We start from the raw sequence: 25,939 nt of genomic DNA on the forward strand, positions 1-25,939 counted from the left end.
TGGACGCGCTACCACAACGCATGATCCATAAGGGAACATCTGGCAATTCCACCAAGTGGTTAAAACTTATAATTTATTATAATATAATTTGATAAATAAGAATAAAAACCATTTGGTGAAATAGGAAGGAATTGGCACAATTCCACCTATAATAAGTCAGTCTGGTCACTAGGCTATGCGTATTTTACTTCCCCATAGCCAAATCCTTAAATGAATGGAATCAGAAAACAACAAGAAATGAAAAATAAGTAACCACTTATAATAATTAATAATAATAATAAATACATAATAGTCTATAAAAATAGCCCATTGTGCCCTTTATTACAAACAACTTTTAGCCTATTTTAAACGCCAAGCCTAAACAATCTGTTACAGTAATTTTCTATTATATCCAAAAGCTGCAACCATATTGTTAAAAGCGCTATATAAATGAAGGCGACTTGACCTGACTAGAAATCGAAAAAAGAATGATGACAAAGAAAGCTGATGACTGTTCAATGAACATTCTGCAAAACATTTTTGTGTTCACAGAAGAAAGTCTGAAAAAGACAATGTTTTAATATAAAAATATAAATTTTAGATAAAGGTTTAATTTTTTTATTCAAACTGCAATTAGTAGTGTAACTGAATCAGTGTGTCTTTCGTTCAGTATAGTTTTTTTATTTAATATTTAAAGTAGAAAATTAGAAAAGAGTTCCTTTTTCGTTTTATAAACAATATTTCTAAAACGTTTTTCGTTCTGAGGTAGAAAATTTAATAAACAGCTTGAATTGTTCGATTTCTAGTCAGGTCAAGTCAAGTCGCCTTCATTTATATTTTAACAATATGGTTGCAAGCAGCTTTTGCATATAATAGAAAATTACTGTAACAGATTGTTTATAGGCTAGGCTTTACAACAGCTCTTGGATAAAGTTCTACACGTCCGCATCATGTTGTTTTCTTACTTTTTCAAAGGCATGACATTTTGTAGTCATTTTGAATGTACACAAATAAAAATATACATTTTACTGTTTCGAATGACAGAGTATGAAACGATAAAGTATTAAGTTATTTCCCCAACTGAGGAACAAATCCAAGTGATGGCGCCGGCGAATCGCGCTATTAACAACATCGGTTCACTTCTGGCATTAACTTGACATCACAGCCGGTTCATTATTAAATGATTATTAATTCCTGTTCAGTATTAAACTTTGGACCGGACGAAAGATGCGCGAACCCAACTTTGCGGTATAGTTTCAGTTTCGATTCAAATAAATTCGTTTAGGCTTGGCGTTTAAAATAGGCTAAAAGTTGTTTGTAATAAAGGGCACAATGGGCTATTTTTATAGACTAGCCTACTAGGCCTATGTATTTATTATTATTATTATTATTATTATTATTATTATTATCATAAGTGGTTACTTATTTTTCATTTCTTGTTGTTTTCTGATTCCATTCATTTAAGGATTTGGCTATGGGGAAGTAAAATACTCATAGCCTATATGTTATTAATAGTGTTTATAATGTTAATGTTGTATTTTATTTACAGGTCTTTTACACTATTTCTGAATAGACTAGCCTATAATATAATGTGTGTTTCCCTCTCAACATGACTGAGTGCGCCACGCACAAGCGCGCATCCTTGAGATATAAATTATAGGCCGATAAATTTTAATAAAAAAGACCTAAATCATAAAACGTAAAAATACTAAATCGTATGTATTTTAATATCCCTGATGTTCTCTGTTCTCTGGTTGTTAGATAGTCAGTCTGAATGACAGTTCATGCATGAACGTTAGGACTATACAGTCAATTATTACCTTTTTGTATTGTTTAAAATATTTAATTTACAACGAATTATATTGATTTATATCTTAATTTATTATTATTATTATTATTATTTAAAACTTACTGGACGAGGGCGACCATGGTAGGCCAACAGTCGTCATTTACCCTGTATACAGTAGGCCTGTATCTAGAAGAAAGCCCTGTCTGCTCTTCGGTACGGGTTGTGTCGAACCATTCGTTAATCTGGTTGTTTGATGAGAAAAAGATGAAATGTAGTTGCAATAAATGCGTTAAGAATCCGTACAACTGCAGCAGAGGATGACTATTTTATTCTGCAGTGCGGAACTGATGAAGAGCTGATGACGGAACAGTCTGATCAAGATAAATAGCAATCTTGTGAACTTTACTTCTTTAAAAAAATGTTTCCTTCATCTCAGTAGCAGAAGATTATTAGCCTATTGTTTATTTTTTATCAATACACATACAAATACAAAGTTTATTCAAAGTATATTCAAAGTTAATACAATTATTTGAATTGTGACTAAAATGTCTCTAAGTCTTGTCTTTAATAGCACCTTGCTTGAGATTTTTGCTAAAATATACACTTCAAAACATGTCAAACAACAACATAAATGATATATACATCATCCATATTTCCACATTTGTATTAATATGACACTATAACGCAAACCGAAAGTTTCTCGTGCCCACGCGAAAGTTTCTCGTGCCCACGCGATAGTTTCTCGTGCCCACGCGAAAGTTTCTCGTGCCCACGCGAAAGTCCTATTTTTTTTTTTTTTTTTTTTTTTTTTTTTTTCACAGGTCCCCTCAGGGGCTCCGTACTAGTCTGCCTTCAAAAACAATGGATTTAAAAGGCCCAGTCTCTTAATCTGAATTACTGCTGCTGTAGAAAAGGAACTGTATTGCACTAATTACTAATACGATGCCAACCGTTTCAGAGGGTCGATTACCACATCTTGATGTCCAATGACCACGAGAGTAATGAAGAGCAGGTAGACTTACTATGTTGTACTATTTTACTTTAAGAATGTTGAATAACAAATCAAATACAATGTGTATATGCACAGTCAAAGGATCACATAAATGTAAATAAAATGTACATATGAAGAGCATAGGCCTACGCAAAATAATAAACAAATAAACAATGAATTATTTCAACAGAGTTGAATTTCAAGGATACAGCTGGTCTGTGATTCGGTAGTGAAAACAATAATTACAAGAGTCCGTGTTAGTCTCTTCGAAATGCAACCTATCGGTGATGTGAAGCTGTCGTCTCAGACCCTTCGATGAATGATGAATCCTCTGCGACAATAAATGCAAGTAGACCTAGGATATATATCACTCGATGTATGACTCTCAAATGTGGTTCTACAATAAACAAATAATGTAATCAGTATCAGAAAACTGTATAGATATGCAATTAACACGGCAGAACTGCTCAGACGTTACAACTCTATAATGGTTGATCACGTATGCCACTATTAACATAATATCTCACACGATCAGTAACCACACACTCATATAACATAAAATATAATGTAGTAGCCGTACATCAAGCTAAACAGTGAATAAGTGACACAATAATAATATAATGAATACTCAAAATGTAACTCACAATCTTCAATGACGCACATTCAAGAATCGTCACCATGGAAACTTCAGCACGAAGTTTAATACCATCCGCTGCCAATGAAGACCACAAATATTCTTTCCTGCAGTTCACAAAGTGAAGGCGCTGCAGAAAGTGATTTTAATCGATCTTATTTACTGCCTTTCAGGTAAGATTGCAGGACTTCAACTTTCCCTCAGGATCCAAACCGAAACAATGATCCACTCTCTCGCGCGCGCGCGCGCTTAGCTTAAGCCACGCCTCCTCACATTCAAATCAATGACCAACATAACAGCTGAACAGCCCTTATAATAAATGAACACAAACTGAACATGGCCTTTTTTACAGCCGCCCCCAAATTTGGTAGACAAATTTGCCTGTAGTAAAATCTACTACTGTGTATAATCTGAGCCCTGCGGCAAACCGGGTAATCTAATCAATCGGGCAACTGGTCGAGTGTAAGTATGATCTTTCACTTTAACAACAGCAGTTCTAACTCTACCATCAGAGCTAGGAATGATGGATGAAACAGTACCCACTCGCCAGAGCGCTCTCGGTAACTGCTCGTCAGCTATAAGGACTACAGTTCCAACTGTAATGTTCTCTCTCTCTCGATTCCATTTCTGACGTGACTGTAAAGTAGGCAGAAAGTCATGCACGAAATGCTTCCAGAAGTGATCACTGAGAATCTGGCTGTGTCTCCACCTCTTCCGGCTAAGCAGATCAGACTCAGGATAGACCACCTGAGGTAATGAGGAGTCAGGCCGCCCCATCAGCAATGAATTCGGAGTCACAGGATCTGGATCGGCCACATCACTAGAGACATACCCCAAAGGTCTTGAATTTAAGATGCCTTCAACCTCTACTAATACTGTCCTCAAAACCTCTTCAGTGACAATCTGAGCACCCAGTGTGGTCCGTAGGGCTGTTTTCACAGACCTCACTTCTCTTTCCCAGGAGCCCCCAAAGTGAGGAGCACTGGGAGGATTAAAGCGAAACCTGATCTGTTCTTTAGCTAGTTGTTCTCTGAGAGTGGGTTGTATCTGACTGAAAACTTCTTCCAATTCACGACTCCCACCTTTGAAATTGGTTCCCTGGTCAGATAAAAGTTCGTAGGGCTTCCCCCTACGTGAAATAAAGCGTCTGAGGGACAACAAGAATGAATCAGTGTCCATATGATCAAGTAGATCAAGGTGAACCGCTCGAGTGGTGAGACATTTATAGAGAATACCCCACCTTTTCTCTGTACGACGACCCACCTTTATTGTAAAGGGACCAAAACAATCAACCCCAGTGGAATAAAAGGGAGGTTTGAACAATCTAAGGCTGGAAGGTGGAATGTCTGCCATCCTTGGAATTTCTGGTTGAGCCCTCCACTTTTGGCACTCAGGGCAGTAACGCTGATGTTTCTTAACTGCCTCTCTCCCTCGTAAAATCCAGAACTTCCGTCGTAGTTCGCCGAACACCCGTCCAGGACCAGGGTGAAGTAGTTGAGTGTCATAGTGCTTAATGAGGAGTTTCACCACTGGATGAGTCGGAGATAAAACCACAGGATGTAGAACATCTTTGGCCAAGCTGTCACATCTTCTAAGTCTGCCACCCACTCTGATCAGGTTGGAATCTTTGTCATGCTCAGGTGCAAGTCCTATCAGCCGACTGCTGGTTGAGAGTGTCTTTCCTTCCTTGAGCAAGGCAAAATCTTCAGGGAAGTCTTGCATTTGACAATGCCTCAGAAGAGTCAATTCTGCATCATGGAATTCATCTGCATCTGGTGGTTCTCTACTGCCAGCCGCCCCATGCAGGGACTGCACTGTGGCTTCTAATAGCTCTTGATAGCTGTTGAATTGATGGTAGTCTGGAAGGTCAGGTGTTGCAGTCTCGTTAATCAATCCACTGAATACAGGTCTCTTAAGCTCCTGACTATCATCAAGGGTTTGACCTGCAGGTGCCTTTGGCCAGTTGCAGCTGGATTGCATCAAGAAGGCTGGACCCTTCCTCCAGCGAGTGTCTTGAGCCAGTTGAGTCAATGCCAAACCTCGTGTGATGTCATCAGCAGGATTAGTTGATGAATCAACGTAGCGCCAGGATTTTGGATCAGACAACTCTTGTATTTCACAGACTCTGACTCCAACAAATACTTTGTACCTGCAAGAATCAGATTGCAGCCACGTGAGGACTGTGGTAGAATCTGACCAATACACAATGTTGTGGATGTCTAAAGTCAGCTCTTTCTTCAATACAGCACCCAGCTGTGCTCCTGTCATTGCAGCACAAAGTTCTAAGCGTGCGATGGAGAGCTGCTTCTTTGGAGCGACTCTGGATCTTGCGGCCAAAAAGGCTACCTCAATATTGTTCTGATCATCCTCGGTACTTAAGTACGCAACAGAGCCATAAGCTCTCTCAGAAGCATCGCAGAATACATGAATACTGCGGCTCTTGACTGCATTCTGTATGCTGGAGCTGTAGCATCTGGGCTGAGAGATCTCTGATAGCTGAGGGAGCTCATTCTCCCATTGTTGCCAAGCAGTCAGTAATTCAGCAGGGAGGCAAGGGTCATCCCAGCCTCGTTTCTTGCCCCAGAGCAATTGCACAATGATCTTAGCCCTTGTAGTGAAAGGAATCAGATACCCAAGGGGATCATATTGCTTTGCGAGTGTGCGGTAAATCTTGCGCATGGTGGTTTCACCTTCCTCTTTCTGGTATGGTTTGTAGCCCAAAGTATCAGATTTGCAGTGCCATATCAGTCCGAGGGTACGCTCTTGAGGATTGGCTGTTTCTTGGTTAATCCAGATCTCACTGCTCATTGATTTTAGCTCAGACGGGAAGTGGTTAATGACCGTAGGAACATTACTGGCCCATTGTCGCAACTCAAATCCACCCTCCATTAGTTGGTGCTGTAATCTGTGTACTAGTTTCTCGGCCTGTTCTTCGTTTGGTACACTTTTTAGACAGTTGTCTACATAAAAACTGTGTTCAACAGTTTGACGCACCTCATCTGTTGGTTCAAGGTAGTTCCCTACTTGCGACTGAAGGGCAAATGTAGCACAACAGGGGCTACAGGTGGTTCCAAAGGGCAAAACTTCCCACTGATAGATTGTTGGAGGCTCAGCAGTATTGCCATTACGCCAAAGAAATCGGAGGAAAGGCTTGTCTTCATCAAGGAGACGGACTTGATGAAACATGCCTCGCACATCGCTACAAACAGCTACAGGGTGCTCCCTGAAGCGAAGGAGAACTCCCAACAAGCTTGCCCCGAGAGTAGGCCCAGGTAAGAGATACTCATTCAGAGACTGGCCTTGGAACTCAAAGGAGCAATTGAATACAATACGGTCCTTACCATTATGATGGACCATATGGTGTGGTATGTACCACGAATGAGGACTCAATTCACACTCCTTGGATGATAGTGGGGAGACGTAGCCTGCCTGCAGCAACTTCTGGATTTCAGCATTATAAGTGGCGGCCCTTTGTGGCTCTCTGGATAACCGTCTCTCCGTGCTACATAGGAGAGCCAGGACAGCTTCCTTTGGCGCATTCAACGGGGGAAGTGACTCTTTCCAGAGTAATGGGGTAGCGTATCGATTGACTCCATCCACACTAACTCTAATGGTCTTTTCTTCCAGAATACGGATGGCTTCTGAATCTTGACGCGAGCGTGTGACCACCTTATCGGATCGATAAGGCAAAACGTCCAGTTTCCACAGCTTTTCAACCTGGTTAAAGAGGTCAGAATCTGGTGTCACACAAGAAACAAAGAGACATTCCTGTGGCTGAAGACGAGGGCGAAGAAACCTTGATGGACCTTGCAATGTCCACCCAAGTCTCGTATGCACAGCTGCTGGTCCACCTTTAGGCCCCAATATCACTGGCTCCACCGGCGTGATCAAATGTGGATAGTCTGAACCGATAAGCACTAATGGTTGTGCTTGATTGATATCATCCAAGGGCAGGTCTCTAAGATAGCGATACTTTTGCTGCAGGTCAGTGATGGGATAAGAATGCTGAACAAGACCTAGGTCCTTGGCTGTAAAGGCTCCATGAATTTGGAATGATCTGTCAGGTTGCGAAGCTGGAGCTATAGAGAAGGACACCGAACTTCCCCGTATGGTGTGAACCTCATGCCTCACAGTACGAAGAGCTAGATCTTCAACTGTACCTTGAAGGCCTAAACGTTGAGCGGCCTCATGCAGCAGAATCGTTCGCTCTGAACCGTCGTCCAGTACAGCGTAGGTCTCTAGCGACTTGTCTCCATTCTGAATCACAACTCGACTCAATTTAAGTAACACCTGCTTTCCGCTTGTAGAACGGTCAAGATACAAGGTCTGAGAAGTGGAACTCACGGGACCTGTGCCCTCTGACTCTCTGATGTTGCCTTTCCCACTTGAATCTGAGCTGGCATTAACATCATGAAGAACCTCAAGATGTTTTCTATCGCATTTCTTGCACTTTGCTTTCAATGTACACTTTGAGGTCTGATGACTTCGGCCGCATCTCCAGCATCTACGGCCCATTTTGATCCAATTCTCAACCTGCTCCTTGTTCAAAAGCTTAAAGTTTGAACACTGATTCATGTAATGCTGTATGGTATCGCAGAACGGGCAATACCTTTTGGGCTTCTCCTGCATCCTATCTGAGGACACTGACCCTGTCTTTGAGTTCTCTACTGACTCTCCCTTATGCTCACCTCCATGCAGAACGGTAGTCAGCTTTCGAGGTGGGAAACCATACTTCTTGTCTTTGCGGGGGGCATGTTTCTCATAATCAGGGTATGAGCTGTACTGGGTTCCCTCCACCTGCACGCGAACCTCATATTCAAGCCAATCTGCCAAGTCAAGCAAGGTAGGAATCGGAGTCTGAAGAGGGTTAACAAATCTCTTAAAGTTGGCTCTTAGGTCATAAGGTAACTTAGCTAAGAGGCGAGATACATGAGAACCGCACTTCAACTCAGTCCAACCTGGGCTACCCAACTGATTCAACATTCCAACTAATGCCCGCACACGAAGAGCGAATCCCTTGAATGCCTTTACATCACCACTCTTAATTGTGGGTCCATCCATTAAACTGGTGATCCGCTGCAATGCCAGCTGATGTGGTTGCCCATACATGTCGGTAAGAGCTCGCATAGTGTCACTAAAGGGAAAACGACTGTGACTGTAAGAATCTGCAACAAGTAAAGCATCTTCCAATTTCAAATGATCCATTAATATTTGAAACTTAAAAGATTCAGAAGCGTCGTCAGGCAGTACGTTGCCTAAAGCGAGCTTAAGTCTGGCGAACTCTCGTGGGTCATCATGAATGAAATTTGGGATTGTTGGTGTAGGCCCACGATATTGCACTGGCAGTGTGTGCAAAGAACGGTTAAGATCTTGATCCAAAATTGGATATGAACGATCAGACGGATATAGCCGTCCGTTGCCAGGATAGTTCTCAGTTTTAAGATCACGTTGAAATGGAGGAATAGAACGGTCAGCTAAGGCAGTTCCTTGCAAAGTGTGCACTTGGTCCCCATAGTATGTATCATGAAGATTTCTAATGGGCCGATACTCTGAATGCGAATGACAAGTATGTGGATCTGCAGGAGCACGACCGAAAACGCGAGGGGGGTAAGATGACGGATGGGGCTGCAACATGTCATCATCATACTGACAATAAGGAGGATTCGACTGACTCTGCTGCGAACCACGGACTTTAGCAGCTCGACCAGGAACATGTTGCGGTGAGTCATTCACCCGATGAGGAGGTTCAGTATACTGAGGTGTTGACTGACCTGAATGTAATTGGCTACCACTCAGTCCACCTACTCTATTTAGACGATTAGTAAGATCTTCAATAAGATCTTGATAACCATCACGACGTGCGTGCAGAGAATCATCCCTAGGAGGCACCAATGGCACATACTCAGATTGACCTGGATTTCGATCATCCTGATGTGAGGCCAACATACTTGTAGCCATCGGTGTAGACGATACCTCATTTCCCGCACTAGGTGATTGCCATGAGGGTGATGAAACCTGTAGTGGAGCTGACACAGGAGAACTAGCGATTATGTCTGAAATACGTTTCACATCTTGCCGCAACTGCTTACTCTCCTCTCTCATTTCACGAATACATGAGAGAATATCAGCATTCATTACCGTATTGACCTGCTCATCTGCAAATGTGAGTTGCCTCTGAGGATGACTAACCTCATAGTCCTGAAGATACAACGGCTGTCGAGTAATTCTGCGTGGCCTTACCACCTCATCCTCTATCATTCCCTCTCTAAGTCTGGACATCATCGCCGAAACGGTTAAAGCATCCGGCTCGAAGGACCATTAAATGTAGAAAAGGAACTGTATTGCACTAATTACTAATACGATGCCAACCGTTTCAGAGGGTCGATTACCACATCTTGATGTCCAATGACCACGAGAGTAATGAAGAGCAGGTAGACTTACTATGTTGTACTATTTTACTTTAAGAATGTTGAATAACAAATCAAATACAATGTGTATATGCACAGTCAAAGGATCACATAAATGTAAATAAAATGTACATATGAAGAGCATAGGCCTACGCAAAATAATAAACAAATAAACAATGAATTATTTCAACAGAGTTGAATTTCAAGGATACAGCTGGTCTGTGATTCGGTAGTGAAAACAATAATTACAAGAGTCCGTGTTAGTCTCTTCGAAATGCAACCTATCGGTGATGTGAAGCTGTCGTCTCAGACCCTTCGATGAATGATGAATCCTCTGCGACAATAAATGCAAGTAGACCTAGGATATATATCACTCGATGTATGACTCTCAAATGTGGTTCTACAATAAACAAATAATGTAATCAGTATCAGAAAACTGTATAGATATGCAATTAACACGGCAGAACTGCTCAGACGTTACAACTCTATAATGGTTGATCACGTATGCCACTATTAACATAATATCTCACACGATCAGTAACCACACACTCATATAACATAAAATATAATGTAGTAGCCGTACATCAAGCTAAACAGTGAATAAGTGACACAATAATAATATAATGAATACTCAAAATGTAACTCACAATCTTCAATGACGCACATTCAAGAATCGTCACCATGGAAACTTCAGCACGAAGTTTAATACCATCCGCTGCCAATGAAGACCACAAATATTCTTTCCTGCAGTTCACAAAGTGAAGGCGCTGCAGAAAGTGATTTTAATCGATCTTATTTACTGCCTTTCAGGTAAGATTGCAGGACTTCAACTTTCCCTCAGGATCCAAACCGAAACAATGATCCGCTCTCTCGCGCGCGCGCTTAGCTTAAGCCACGCCTCCTCACATTCAAATCAATGACCAACATAACAGCTGCACAGCCCTTATAATAAATGAACACAAACTGAACATGGCCTTTTTTACAGCTGCAATAATTGAAAAATTGTTTTAAATTAGATTTAAAAAGTAAATAATATATATATAGCCTATATATATATATATATATATATATATATATATATATATATATATATATATATATATATATATATATATATATATATTTTTTTTTATTTTTTTATTTTTTTTTAATGGCAAAAATGTACCATAATTATTTCATAAATATGAATTGGTATCATAAAAAGCTCTCAAAATACAAAACAAAACTATTATTGAACTTAAGTATATTACATTGATTTTGCTTACGAAGAACACAAATGAGGAGCACCAGGGGGTAAAATATGTTTGTTTGTTATTTAGTAATATAACGCAATTATTAGCACAAGGTATCATTATATAAATGTAAATTACACTTTCCAAAAATAAAATATATAAACCAAGCCCGGCAAAACCTGGCAGCAGTATATAAGCTGGGGTCTGTTCAGGTGGTAATTTCAGCTTGATCTACGGTGTTCAACTGTTAACTGTACGTCAAGTCTATAGAAAGACGCCAATTTTGAGTCGGGTCAGTAAATGACTGTAATATTCTCATCCTCATAGTCGTGACTAGAAGTTTTGAATCGAGCAGGAATATCTGGAGTTGCTGCAACTGAACTGAGAAGATGGTGTTTGTTAAAGAGGAGATTGAGGAGGACTCGAGTGAACCAGAACCACGGGGAATAAAACACGAGGAACAAGCAGGTTGGTGTCTATTCTAGATTCATGTCTAATAACTGTTGTGGTACATTAAGCTAACAGAGCTTTAGACACAAGCTGTCCGCGGAAAAAGGTATCTTACAAAAGCTTTCTATTTCAGATAAATGCTGTTCTTTTGAACTTTCTATTAATCAAATAATACTGAAATAAAAATGTAAATAACTGTTTTCAACATTGATAATAATCATAAATGTTTCTTGAGCATCAAATCATCATATTATAATGATTTCTGAAGGATCATGTGACACTGAAGACTGGAGTAATGATGCTGAAAATCCAGATTTGATCAAGGAATAAATTACACTTCACTATATATTCACATAGAAAACAGCTGTTTTACATTGTAATATTTCACAATATTATGTAATTTAAAGACATACAAAAGAGTGTTTATTTGTATTTATAAAATTGCAAATACTTTGTGCATGTCTGAAACATCCTTGAGAAATGGAAGGCAATTGTTTAAAGGGATGGTTCGGAGTAAAATCAATTTTTTTTTAATTATTTTAATAATTATTTTTTAATTATTACTAATAATAATATAAAAAAAATATAAAAAGTAGTAATATAATAAAGGTATAAATATATAATTGTGTGAAATGTATTATGAAAATTGGCTAGCAATTTCGACAAGCAAATACCAAGAAATAGGATGCAGCAGTTTGTCTTTAGACTACAGTTGAAAAATCCGCGATTGGACTGAGCTCGAATAGCTTCAGCATCAGCAACTTTTTATTGTATGAAATCGCTGTCAATCAAAAGGAGACGCAGCCTTAATTCGACAGACCCTCCAATCATCACGCAGAAGCCCGGAGTCCAGGCCAGCCCACTCCTCCATTAACTCCCAGAGACACTGAGCGTCCGCGGGCGGGACATAATCGCAGCGTTTATCCAATGACAGTCTAGTTTCGAAGCACTGAAAAAAAACTGTTCAAAGCAGCCCCATCAGTGCTTCTACCGGGAGACTAGCGCTACATCCCCTAGTTCACGTACAGACGACAACGTTGTCAAAAATGATCCCGTTGTGAAATTGGTGATGTCATGCGCATGTATTATTTGTTCAGCCTATAGACCACTTTTGCGCCTACGTCACGGCGCTAGCTGGAGGCAAAACAAACGGAAAACTGGAGGCGGCCAATACAAACCAGCACAGATTCGGCTACATAATAAGGAGCTTAAATTATTATTTTTATTATTAAAAGTCATCTTGTTGTGTTCTTGGGTGCAAGAATCAATGAAAAATGAGTATGCTGTATCTGGAATTTTTATTTCTAGAAAATATTCATATCATTAAAATTGCACCGTAGTGTCACTCTTTACATTGTCGTCTTGGCGCTGGCTAGGCAGAACTGCGGATCGCACCACACAAGTATTTACATGACCATTCAGCACATAGTTATATTATAGGCATCTAAATATATTTATATGTCCTCAGTTTCTCTTTACCCTCGGTTTCTCTATCGGGTAGGTGTAGAAGTCAGGCCACTCAACCGGAGGTAGCGTTAACGTTAATCCTGTCAGTTCGTCCATTGACTGAGCGTGTACGGTCATCTGGTTCCGTCCGTTAAAATTAACTTTTGCAAATAACAATCGGCGTCCTGGACAGTGAGTGACCTTGCACATTAAGACAAAATCGGATTTTCTCCAGTCATTGATAAAAAACAAGCTAACAAAACTTGCAAACTAACGTTAGTGAAGCGGCCAGAGGGATCTTTCTGCCTCCAGCTAAGCTCCGCCCACACAAATACGTCACCGTGTTTACCAACTGTAAAAGGGTCTATAGCAGGGTTCACCAATCTCGGTCCTGAGGGTTGTTCCATAAAAGACGCTTAGAAAAGCGGGGATTAAACTCCAAAACCGGACTTGAATGAGCCTAACAAATGAGTTGGGGCTAAAGTGGTTCCATAAAAGGTAATTGAAGCTCACGCAATCTCACTAATTTGATCCAGGTTTATCTAGTCTAGATAATTGCGTGTGCACGCGTTCCTTAAGCAGCCCTAGAGGTCGATCGTGGATCAAATCGATCCACCATCAAACAGCGTATATTTTGTGCTGTTTTATGCGTTTGTGACATGTTTTTTTCCCCCTCAGTTCAAAACTTACATTTTACAGTTATATTTTCCATCTGTAAATGTTCGAAAGTCATGCAAATGTATCCATTTTGCTGCTAATTTTCATATTGAACGAGCGCTGCTGCGCGCATGCGCGCCAAATAGGAGCGCAATAATTCTGACTAAAATATACATTTTGCTTGGAAAATGAATATGCGATATTTTATAACACTAGAAATATCTTCTAATTATAATAATTTATCTTTAGGATGTTGGATAAGTTGCAGTGAACTTCTAGCGAACAGAAGTACTTCGGTGAAGTAGCCTATAATTCAGGGAAGTTTATTTTAAGAAACTAAATATATAAAGATACAAAATATAGTTTTGGGTATAGGACCTATGCTACTTAATAAAGATGATGTATACTTATTTAGAATGCTGAGAATTACAGCTTTTAATGCAATATTTTTTTGGAGAAAGCAAGAATCCCCAGTTTTAAATGAGTAGATTTAGTTTCTAAAGTACATTATGGAGAGGATAACATTAAATTAAGAGCAAATGTATACATTTTGAAAAGATATGTGCAACTCTAAAATCAAAGAATATTCCATAAAATAAAGGAATATATATTAGCCTACATTAACTACATTTTTATATAACCCTCCCTCCCTTTTATTTCTAGTTATTTGTTATTTTATTTATTTACTTATTTAATATTGAATATTTGATATTCAAATAATATTACTTGAATAACTATTAGGAATTATGTGTCATTATAAGAGTTTGATATAAATATGTTAATGTTAAATTTTTATTACTATTTATTGTTTTTTGTCTTTTCCCCCTTAAATCATATGTAAAAGTGTCTATGTACTTTTTGGTTATTGTTCTTATCATGTGTGTTTTTTGGCTATGTGTTGGTGGGTATTATCACAAAAGAAAAAAAGTAGAAGGAAAAATAAGGAATAATTATTGGGGGAAAATATGATGTCTTTAAAGGAACTGTCAATTTGTATAACTGTGTTAAATGTGTTTGAATTGAAAGACATAATAAAGTACATTATATATATATATATATATATATATATACTAAAATATTTGTTATTTGGACATTAGATGTGCCTTATTTAGAATTTTAAACCTGTGTGTATATAGCAATAACTGTAAAGGGACTATTGTAATGGGATAAATCAAATGTAGGCTAATATACTGTCAATTACTAAGCTCAGATTCATCTTACCAGTTAAAATTTATACTCTGCTTTTGTAATTATTTATTTTTAATTTTGTGATTTTAACTTCTGCTTTACAAAGCTTTTTTCAGATTGTGTTCTAATGTTCTTCTAATCATAAACATGTACTACAGCTGCCAAACAAAACCAGAGAGAAATGTATTCATAAATCTTTAAAACAATCTAATTAAATCTTGGGCACAAAACATTCAGCCAGTAAAAAAAGAAAACCTGTAGTATATATATATATTGTATTTAGGCCTATCTATCTATCTATCTATCTATCTATCTATCTATCTATCTATATATATATGTATATATATATAGCCTATATATATATATATATATAGGTCTATATTGTCTAATGTATCATTGTAGCCTTATTTAAGTTGATTTTCTGTATACTGTGTATTTATTTTTGGACTAATAGTGGTTAATAAAGTCCAATAATGGTATGAGAGAGTGTCAGTGGTAATATCATTGTGTTCCTATTGGTCAGTGTTAGAGGATCTGTGTAACAGCTGAGGCTTAGCCTGACAGTTAGCCTGCCCTGGACCAGGCTAGTTTCCCAGCATAAGTTGCCAGGGTAACTGAGTTTGAACTATTTTAAATTTGCTTTATGAAACAGAATCCACCGACAATAAGTCTGACTAACCAAAATAAGCCTGGCTTGTATTCTAATCTTGTGTTATGGAACAACCCTCTGGAGGGCCGCTGTCCTGCAGAGTTTAGCTCCAACCCCAATTAAACACACCTGAACCAGCTAATCAAGGTCTCACTAGGCATACTAGAAACTTTCAAACAGGTGTGTTGGAGCTGGTTGGAGCTAAACTCTGCAGGACAGCGGCCCTCCAGGACCGAGATTGGTGAACCCTGGTCTATAGGCAAGTATGATTTTTTTACAAAGTAACATTGCCAACTACTGGCCTGGCAGCAGAATACAGCTATTTTAGTTGCCTAGCAACACTGTAAACTAGTGATTCTAGAAACAAAGCTTTTCAACGGCACAGGTGGTGACTCCTACTGGTCAGAACAGTGTAAATGCAACAAAAATGCAGGCCAAACATGCATAAAAACACCTTTTATACCCATTGTAAATGTTTTATTGAATATCAAATGCAATTAACTATTCATCTAATAAGATTAAATATCAAGTACATGTGTAAAATGTGTTCTTTTATCAATTTCCAGGGCTTGTTTTGTTTATTTCATGGATTGCTAAGCCAAACAGGCCAATAACAGACTATGAATTACTATTATTCACTTTACCGGTAATTATAATAATGTCTATTTAAAATGTCTACAAATGTATAAAACTGATCAGAGATCAGGTAAAACCCTTAGACACTCGTTCAATGGTTCTCAGTGAATCAACATGATCATGGGTTCACTGTCACGTTATACGGATATGAACCCAAATGCAGACAGTAATAAATGAAACATGAATTTATTAAACAGACAGAAAACAAAGACCCTCGAGGGGGCAAATGAACATTGACAGGACTAGACTAATAAACTTGACAATAACATAAGACTAGAACTAACAGGCAGGATACAAACTCTGATCACAGGAATAAACAGCTCACCAAACAGGAGGACAAGATACAAAACGAACAAGCACCGAGTAACAAACACCAGGACCTTAAATAAGAGACATTATCACCAGGGCACAGGTGACACCGATGAACAATCAAGACTAACGAGGAGAACAAGGGGGCGTGGTAAACAACACAAGACAACGCAATCACATGCCCAAAACACAGGCCATGTGTTTGCACACACACAACATGAACAAATCTTGACATTCACAGAGATCACAGCCCCCCAGCGGTGAACCATTGAAATTTCGATTTTGAAAGTTATGAGGCAACAAAGCCTCGTTTATAAAATCATGTGAATTTGGCAGTTTGATACACGCTCCAACCACTCACTCGAAACAAAAGATTCATAAAGGTTTCGAAGCTTCATGAAGCAGTGATTCGAAAGCACTCGTACTATTAAAATTAGGTAATCAGTTACTTCAAAATGTTTACGTTAAGAAATTCAAAGTTTTAAATAAGCAGAACTGGCAGATTTAAATTTTGTACTGTACATTTTAATTGCTCTTAACTTGAAATATTCAAGTAAGCGAATTCACACATTTAACTTAAATGTATCTCTTCTCAAAACAAGCTAATGCTCCACTCGTCACTATAATGGTAACCCCCCCCCCCCCCCCCAACAAAACAAAAAAAAACACATAACAGAAACTCATCTATATTAGCATAGCAAAACATTAAACACTAATAAATCCCCCGCTTAACAATAATCTTGCACACAAAAACATTTTTTAACACTTAATTTTACTTTCCCTTTTTAGTGTCATTGTAAAGCATGTTGGGAAATAGAAATCCCAGCACAGTTTCAGTTAAATTTAAGTTTGTCTAAATTAAAAGAAAAAAGTTCATTAAACTCAAAACAATGAAACAATTCGTATCACTTCAAATGTGTCAGTTTTGTGAACTCAAAAGAAAAAGAAAGTTCTAAATACTCAAAAGTTAATGTGTTTGAACTAATTTGTTTAAGTTAAGTTTACCATACTCAAACCATTTAATTATTTTGAGCGTTAGGGTTCACAGTGATGATCCGTGTGAACGGGCATTGTATTGACAACATCTACGCTAAACTTTTCAAAAAAATGCTAAACTAAAACTTTTCTGTTTTAAGTACATCGTTGTTGTTTAAACTTGCCCTAATTTCCTTTTATTGTCCAAATGTCCCACTTGTTTTTCACCTTTCTAATGATTTCGATTTCATTTTAGGCCTGATAAAAGTGAAAGAGGAAAGACGAGACCTGAATGAAGTGGAAGAGAAACATCAGTATCAGAAAGCTCACAATGTCATCGCTGGAGAAAAATTGCTGAGTTTCTACAAAACTGAAAACAGTTGCTTACAAAGCAGCGTTCAACAAACAGAAGTCAGAAGGCATTTTGCCTGTTCTCAGTGTGGAAACACTTTCACACGCAAAGAAAGCCTTAAGAATCACATGCTAATTCATGCTGGAATAAAACCTTTCGTCTGCACTGAGTGTGGAAAGAGTTTCACACGGATAGGACACCTTGAGGCACATTTGGTAATTCATGCTTCAGAAAAGCCTTTTACCTGCCATCAGTGTGGAAACTCTTACACACGTGAAGTAAACTTAGAGAGTCACATGTTTAGTCATACGGGGAAAAAGCTGTTCTCCTGCTCTCAGTGTGGAGTATCTTACGTATTTAAAGAGAGCCTGAAGCAGCACATGTTAACTCATTCTGGGATAAAGCGTTTCAGCTGCTCTCAGTGTGGAAAGAGATTCACCCGTAAACCAGGATTAAATAAACACATGAGAATTCACACTGAAGAGATGCCTTACGTGTGTCATCTGTGTGGGAAGAGTTTTAAATGGAGGACGAGTCTCACAGCTCATCTGGACCATTCTCACTCTGAACCAAAGCAATTCAACTGTGATCGCTGCAGTAAAACATTTGCTTTGCCCTCGTTATTGAAGGATCACCAGAAAGTTCATATAACAGAGAAGCCTCACATCTGTCCTGTTTGTGGAAGGCAATTTCAAAGGGTTTACTATTGTAAAACGCACCAGAAAACACACGAGAGCGCGAAAGACTGATGTGCTGTGTAGGGATGGATATCATTAAGCTTTTAATGGTGTCACTACATTTACAGATACTGCTGATCAATCAGGCACTTTAATGGTATTCTTATCTGTTCTTTTTGTTATTTAATTTTGTTAAAATTTCCAGCTATTACACATCTTCTGAAAGAGTACTGAATCTCCTGATCAAAACAGAGATGAAGGAAAAGCAGAAACAAGCGATCGCATATGTAAAATCACGCGATCATCAACATTAAACAGCATATAAATCAAAACTGCCTAATGTTACTGAATGAAATGTCGACCCAGGACGAGCTGCAGGAATGTGAAGCATTAGGGGTTTTGATGGACTCCATCTGTGTTTAGATCACGGTTCTGGATCCGATCTAGATGTAGTATTTTGACAAAAGCACGATCTCAGATTTTGGCTCAATGTTGCACTTTTTATGAACCGTTCCCTCATTCAACTGTTGATAAAAAAGGAATGCATGAAGCTTGAATAAAACAGGAGGAAAACCAAGAGGTCTGTTCTTTCTTTTGATATTTTGCATATTCAGATAGTCATACAACAAAATATTCTGGGGAGCCATGATATTTTTGTGAAAATTATTAAAAATGCTGGCAACTTTTTTCAAAAACGCTGGCAGGAAAGAGTAAGAAAAAAAAGAGAAGAATTAACATTGCTTTATATTGTTTTACATTAAATATGTATTAAATGTAAAATAAATATCTATAGCAAAAGAAAAAGCAATGTTTGAACAAATCGCTATTCTACAAATTAATATAAAACATCTATTTGTAAATGCATTTTTAGTGTTATATACGTAAGCTACAAGAACAAAGTACACAAAATAATGTACAAAAAAAAAATATATACAAATCAAATAAACATTGCTCTCTTTATTTCAGGAATTTCTATTAAAGGCAACAGGGGCAAGGAACCAAAACTCCGTCAGGTGACAGAATGGAGAAAAAAACCTTGGGAAAACCCAGGCTCAGTCGAACAAACAGTGTATGATTATGATTCAGGCAGCATTACAGGTCAGAAGTCAGATTAATGACAGTATTCATTCATTTTACAAAGTAAAAGTATTCATTCCAGTAAGTTGAAGCAGCCAAAACCTCACAATTTGGCATTACTTTGGTCACATAACTGAAAAAATACAAAACGGATGGGAATAAACAATAAACCTCACAAAAACTCAAAAGTAAATTGTAACAAACATCAGAATTGGCTCATAGAAACCCTAATTGTGTTTACGTTTTGCTTATTAATTTATATTTAGACTATAGGCTAGATAAAAATTACTATGTTTAAGAAATATAATTTTGTCAAAGTTTAGCACTTTTTTGTACAGAAGTATAAAGTAGGAACAGTCCAAAAACTCTCATTAAAAACAAAAACCTTTTTGAAATTGCAAATGAATTACACAAATCCAGCAACAATCGCTTCATTCATAATCACTGAAGCCAGTTAGTTCACCGCATGCACTGATCTATAAATCTCCCGTTTTAATCAATGAATCTGACTAAACTGCTAATGACTGTGAGGTGTGATTAGGTTTAGGACTTTAGGGTTAGTATTAGGGGTTAGATTAAAGTTAACAGAATAACTTCAAATGGTTATTAAATGCAAGTAGGCCTACTAAAAATGTTTTACAATATACATGGGCATAATAAATATTGTATTAAACAGGCCTATTTAACAGCATATTTTCAGACCACACAACATAAAGTGTGACTGATAAATGTAAAAAAGAGTAAATGAGTAAATAACTAAAAATCAATCAACATTTATTTCTATAGCACATTTTAAAACAACACAAGTTGACCAAAGTGCTTTACACTCTCAACATGTTTAAAACAAACACACACTGACAATACACTCACTACACATAAGCCTAACAATAGTCTCCAAACACCATAAGGGCGACTGTAGCCTCTGAAACAGAGTAGAGATGCATTTCAACATGGATTTCACACATTACACTATGTTCTGTTCTTTTGTGTTGGTCAAGAGACTCCTAGTGGTGAATAGTTCATACTTAACGTTTAATACGTAAAAAAAAAAAAAAAAAAAACTTTTATAATTTCTTTATAATTATCTGTGGATGTGTTGACAAGAAGCAATGGAAGAAACATATCCTTAATTTAAGTTACTCATTGGTGTGTGTGTGTGCGTGTGGTGTGTGTGAGTGGTGCAATACCTTTATTGGACTGATTTATCTTCATCTTCATGGTTGTCTACACTTACCTTGCCATTCACCTGTTTAAATAAACTTGTGTTATTGTCACTCATTATTCCTGCGAGTGTTTCCTGACAGCAGGATGATGCATCAGTCAATGTGTTATTATAGGAAATAAATAGAAACATTTACTAATTTAGTTGTTATAGCACAAAATGTCCAAACATTAGAAGGGTAAGTTGATATCACGGTGTGTTTCAGGCAGAAGACGAAGGAGAATCAAAAGTTCCAATGCAAACTTTTACTCACAACATCAATCATACAGGTACGAAGACAGGCAGAAGGTTCACACACTTAATACGACGTAGATTGGACCATGAACAAGGCAACACACAGGGCTTAAGTACATAGGGAAACACATCAGGGAAATGAGAGCAGGTGGGAGAGGAGACCAGAACCGACGAGCCAAGGCGACTGAGGTGCCGGCGGGGACACAGAAGGGCGTGTGGAGACAGAGGGACTGAGGACCAAGGAGGAACAGAAGGGAGTGAGGAGTCCAATGGAGCCGGGGGGATGAAGGGATGGGGCGTAGCCAGAGGAGTGCAGTCCAGAGGTAAGGGTAGGTCGACGAGTAACTAAGGTGGATCTGGGGGGACGAGGGAGCCTGGCGAAACTGGTGAACTGACGGGCCGCGGTGTTACACACCCCTACAATTTATTAATTAAAAAGTAAAAATGTAAGTGAATAAATCACTATTAAATCGGGCAGGGTGGTTACGCTGGGAATGCTGCTGGATTCAGGATTTCTTCTTTGCTCAAACTGACTGACACCAAAGCCAACAAACCAGCCGTGAACCTCCTCCATTTTGTTGCCATGGTGAGTATCGTGATGATGTCACAAGAGCCTCACTTTCATTACGCCACTTCAAATGAGAGAAAACTATCATTATGATGGGATGGAATCAGTTGGACAGAATTCTAGATCAAATTCAGCATGAGTGATTTTTCTTCTTCTCACTACAGGAGTCTGTGAAGAAGCATAAAGACTTGCTGATGTCTCCCAGCCGCTCGAGTCACGTCGCTCCAGCTTCAAGATCAGGAGACAAACAAACCTCTTAGATCAGTCTAGAAGAATATCAGCAGATGAGTGTCATGAAGCCAGTCTGGGTCAGATTCACCCCAACATCAACACAAATCATATGTTACATTTAATGTAGAAAATAAAGGTTTAAAACTAGGCTTTGTTTGTTGTGACGTCATTTTCATCAGCTTTACACAAAAACAAGCCGTGCTCGTAGTGTCATCAAGTTTTTATCTGGAAGGGAGGCAGAAGAGATGTAGGGTTAGCAAAGGTTGTTCAGGATACTCACATCCTCCTCTAGGCCTCTATCCTCCAGAACGTTGGAGAGTCAAATCTGCTCTGATGCTTGGGCAGTATAACATCCAGCACTCAGTGTCTGTTCACCTCCTCTGTTCTCTCCTTACTGTGGCTGATTAGCTCTCTTTTATGTAGCTGCTAATTGGCCCAACAGCCTACAGCTGAGGCTCCCTGCCAGAGGGGGAAATTGTGCACACCTGTTTTGGAGCTATCCTTGGTCCTGAACCTCTCTGTGAAGCCGTGACCTTTTGGCCCTGTCCCAAATGGAACCCTAAGCACTCGCGGTCTTCCTCTAAGATCTAAAAATGAGAAATGGGACACACTGCGGTCTCACGGACTTAACGGACACGCGGCAGCCATTGTAAGTCCACAAGACCGAAAGTGCACATGAAGTGTGCCATTTGGGACAGGGCCTTGTCTTCCTCTGATGGTGCTCTCCGTGGTGCTGCAGGTGATTGTGCTGTGTTGTGAGGGGCCATGTTTCCTTCTGGCTACCACAGTGTTTAATGTGACACAGAGACACTGAAGAGTTAACATTATAAACTCTAAATCCAGCATAGAGGGGTTCAGTGAATGTGTGTGTGAATGTGTGTAAGTGTGTGAGTGTGTGTGTGTCAGAGACGCTGTAGAAGGACAGAGTGCCGGCCGACACGTCCACACACACTCCTACTCTCTTACAGGATCCTGAACCAGCAGAAACAGCAGTGGACTTATTATTGTGACGGACAGAGAATCCGTGATTATAGTGGCTCAGACTCCAGGACTTCTCATTACATCCAAACACACAGTCACGACTCACTCCTTTACTCTGGATTCCTTTATATGACACTGATATTTCAGTATATCCACTCCATTCAGCCTCCCAGTAACAGCGTCCAGTCAGACTCTCTCCACACAGAACCTGATGATAATACTCAAATCTCTCTGGATGATCAGGATACGACTGCTTCTCATACACACACGTCACCTTTCTGTTCTCCTCAGACAGAACAAGACGAGTGTGTGCTGTGTTTAGATCCAGTGTGAGATCAACGGCATCTGAACACAAGAACACACACATTACAACAGCAACATTTACAACCAGATAATAAAGTTGAAAAAGCCTGACCAGAAACTTTGAATTAGTTTTAAAATCTTAAAGTGTGAAGATTTTGAAGGAAAAACAGCCTATCGATAGATACATTGGTAGATAGATTGATTTTAGGGTGTTGCTATGCAGTTGCTAGGTTACTCAGGCTTGTTGCTAGGGTGTTTCTATGTGGTTGCTAGTGAACTCTGGATGGTTGCTAGGGTGTTGCTATGCGATTGCTATGGTACTTAGGATGGTGGCTAGGGTACTCTGTTATGGTGCTAAGGTGTTGCTATGCATTTGCTATAGTCCTCTGGGTGGTCGCTAGGGTGTTTACTAGGGTACTGGGTGGTTGCTGGTGTGTTGCTATGTAGTTAGTAAGGTGTTTCTATGCTGTTGCTAGGGTACTTAGTTGTTTGCTATGCAGTTGTTAGGATATATATATATATATATATATATATATATATATATATATATATATATATATATATATATACACACACACACTGCTCAAAAAAATAAAGGGAACACTTTTTAATCAGAGAATAGCATCAAGTCAGTTAAACTCCTGGGATATTGATCTGGTCAGTTAAGTAACAGAGGGGGTTGGTAATCAGTTTCAGCTGCTTTAGTGTTAATGACATTAACAGCAGGTGCACTAGATGGGCAACAGTGAGACAACCCCCAAAACAGGAATGGTTTTACAGGTGGAGGCCACTGACATTTTTTCCCTACTCATCTTTTCAGACTGTTTTTCACCAGTTTTGCATTTGGCTAGGGTCAGTGTCACTACTGGTAGCATGAGGCACGAGGTTGCGCAGGCAGTCCAGCTCCTTCAGGATGGCTCATCAATACGTGCCATTGCCAGAAGGTTTGCTGTGTCTCCCAGCACAGTCTCAAGAGCATGGAGGAGATTCCAGGAAGACAGACAGCTACTCTATGAGTGCTGGACAGGGCCGTAGAAGGTCCTTAACCCATCAGCAGGACCGGTATCTGCTCCTTTGTGCGAGGAGGAACATGATGAGCACTGCCAGAGCCCTACAAAATGACCTCCAGCAGGCCACTGGTGTGAATGTCTCTGACCAAACAATCAGAAACAGACTTCATGAGGGTGGTCTGAGGGCCCAACGTCCTCTAGTGGGCCCTGTGCTCACTGCCCAGCACCAGGGAGCTCGATTGGCATTTCCCATTGAACACCAGAATTGGCAGGTCCGCCACTGATGCCCTGTGGTTTTCACAAATGAGAGCAGGTTCACCCTGAGCACGTGACAGACAGGAAAGGGTCTGGAGAAGCCGTGGAGAATGTTATGCTGCCTGTAACATCGTTCAGCATGACCGGTTTGGTGGTGGGTCAGTGATGGTCTGAGGAGGCATATCCATGAAGGGACGCACAGACCTCTGCAGGCTCGACAATGGCACCCTGACTGCCATTAGGTATCGGGATGAAATCCTTGGATCCATTGTCAGACCCTATGCTGGTGCAGTGGGTCCTGGGTTCCTCCTGGTGCACAACAATGCCCGGCCTCATGTGGCGAGAGCATGCAGGCAGTTCCTGGAGGATGAAGGAATGATACCATTGAAGGGCCACCACGCTCACCTGACCTACATCCAATAGAACACCTCTGGGACATTGTGTTTCGGTCCATCTGACATCACCTGGTTGCACCTTAGACTGTCCAGGAGCTCAGTGATGCGCTGGTCCAGATCTGGGAGGAAATACCCCAGGACACCATCCGTCGTCTCATTAGGAGCATGCCCCGACGTTGTCAGGCATGCATACAAGCACGTGGGGGCCATACAAACTACTGAGTACCATTCTGAGTTGCTGCAATGAAATTTCAGCAAAATTGACAAGCCTGCTGCATCATTTTTTCACTTAGATTTCTGGGGTGTCTTTGAATTCAATCCTCTGTAGGTTGATCATTTTCATTTCCATCAAACGATGTGGCATCCTTTCGTTCATAACACATTACCCAGTCCATATTAGTATAGATATCCAGCATGATATTTTTCCCCATTGAGATCTGATGTGTTTTCAAAGTGTTCCTTTAATTTTTTTGAGCAGTGTGTATATATATATATATATATATATATATATATATACATACATACAGATAGATAGAGACTGTAAGTCGGATCAGTTTGCAAAGATATAAGTCAGAACAGTCTGAAGGTCTAGTCTGAGTTCGTGGATGAAGCTCAAACTCTAGGAGGAGCAGCATTTAGAAACTGAGTCTTAAGGGAGTCGCACACCGGACGAGAAGAGACACGTCTAGAACAACTCGAGGTATCGCACACCGGACACACACTTTCTCAGTTTATGGCCAGCAATATTGTTATGTTTAAGGACATTATGAAATTAAGATAAAGTCTGTACTATGTTATGATTGAACTGTACAATTAAATACAATCGTTGCTGAGTCTGAACACATTACCTCACCTGAATTTCACCTGAAAATCAGATCATTTTCATCCACAGCTGATTTCTGTAAATTAATGTAAAACTAAATGTATCTTGCAGCGGGTGAAGTCAGTATATACATTAACCACGATTTGAGACAAATATAATATACATTTAATATAAAACTATGTAAATGGCGCTGCCGGTGTGTGTACATTAATAGAAAATAATGTGTTTTAATTTTAAAGACGTGGCGCTGTGCTTCTCGTCCGGTGTGTGACGCCCTTAAGGATAATAATAATAATAAGCTTAAAGAGTAGATCACTTTTTCAAGATAACTTAATAACAAAACAACAAACATTAAAACTGTGTGTTTGAGGACTTACATTTGTGTAGTCCTGATGTAATCCTGAGCTCTCCACAGTGATCAACACTAGAAAACACACAGACACACGTTTGTTTCACTATATACACGTGT

The 25,939-nt window shown here is 39.3% G+C and overlaps 2 protein-coding genes and 1 long non-coding RNA gene across 2 annotated transcripts in view; 1 reads left to right on the forward strand and 2 right to left on the reverse strand.

The window, feature by feature from the left end:
• LOC307169671 overlaps positions 1–25,939 on the forward strand; it is a 373,130-nt gene that overhangs the window by 169,107 nt on the left and 178,084 nt on the right. The window lies entirely within an intron of this gene.
• The window catches only part of LOC307167184 (protein NLRC3-like), a 162,972-nt gene that overhangs the window by 55,901 nt on the left and 81,132 nt on the right, over positions 1–25,939 (reverse strand). Inside the window, exons 7-8 of the mRNA XM_079886176.1 lie at positions 25,848–25,894; positions 22,487–23,029 (exon numbers count right to left, since the gene is read on the reverse strand). Coding sequence (XP_079742302.1) covers positions 22,487–23,029; positions 25,848–25,894 — 590 coding nt within the window. The remainder of the gene's footprint in view (positions 1–22,486; positions 23,030–25,847; positions 25,895–25,939) is intronic.
• LOC307167423 (NACHT, LRR and PYD domains-containing protein 1 homolog) overlaps positions 1–25,939 on the reverse strand; it is a 256,692-nt gene that overhangs the window by 51,492 nt on the left and 179,261 nt on the right.

Source organism: Squalius cephalus (genome assembly GCF_949319135.1).
Source record: "Squalius cephalus genome assembly, chromosome: 1".
Lineage (NCBI taxonomy): Eukaryota > Metazoa > Chordata > Actinopteri > Cypriniformes > Leuciscidae > Squalius > Squalius cephalus.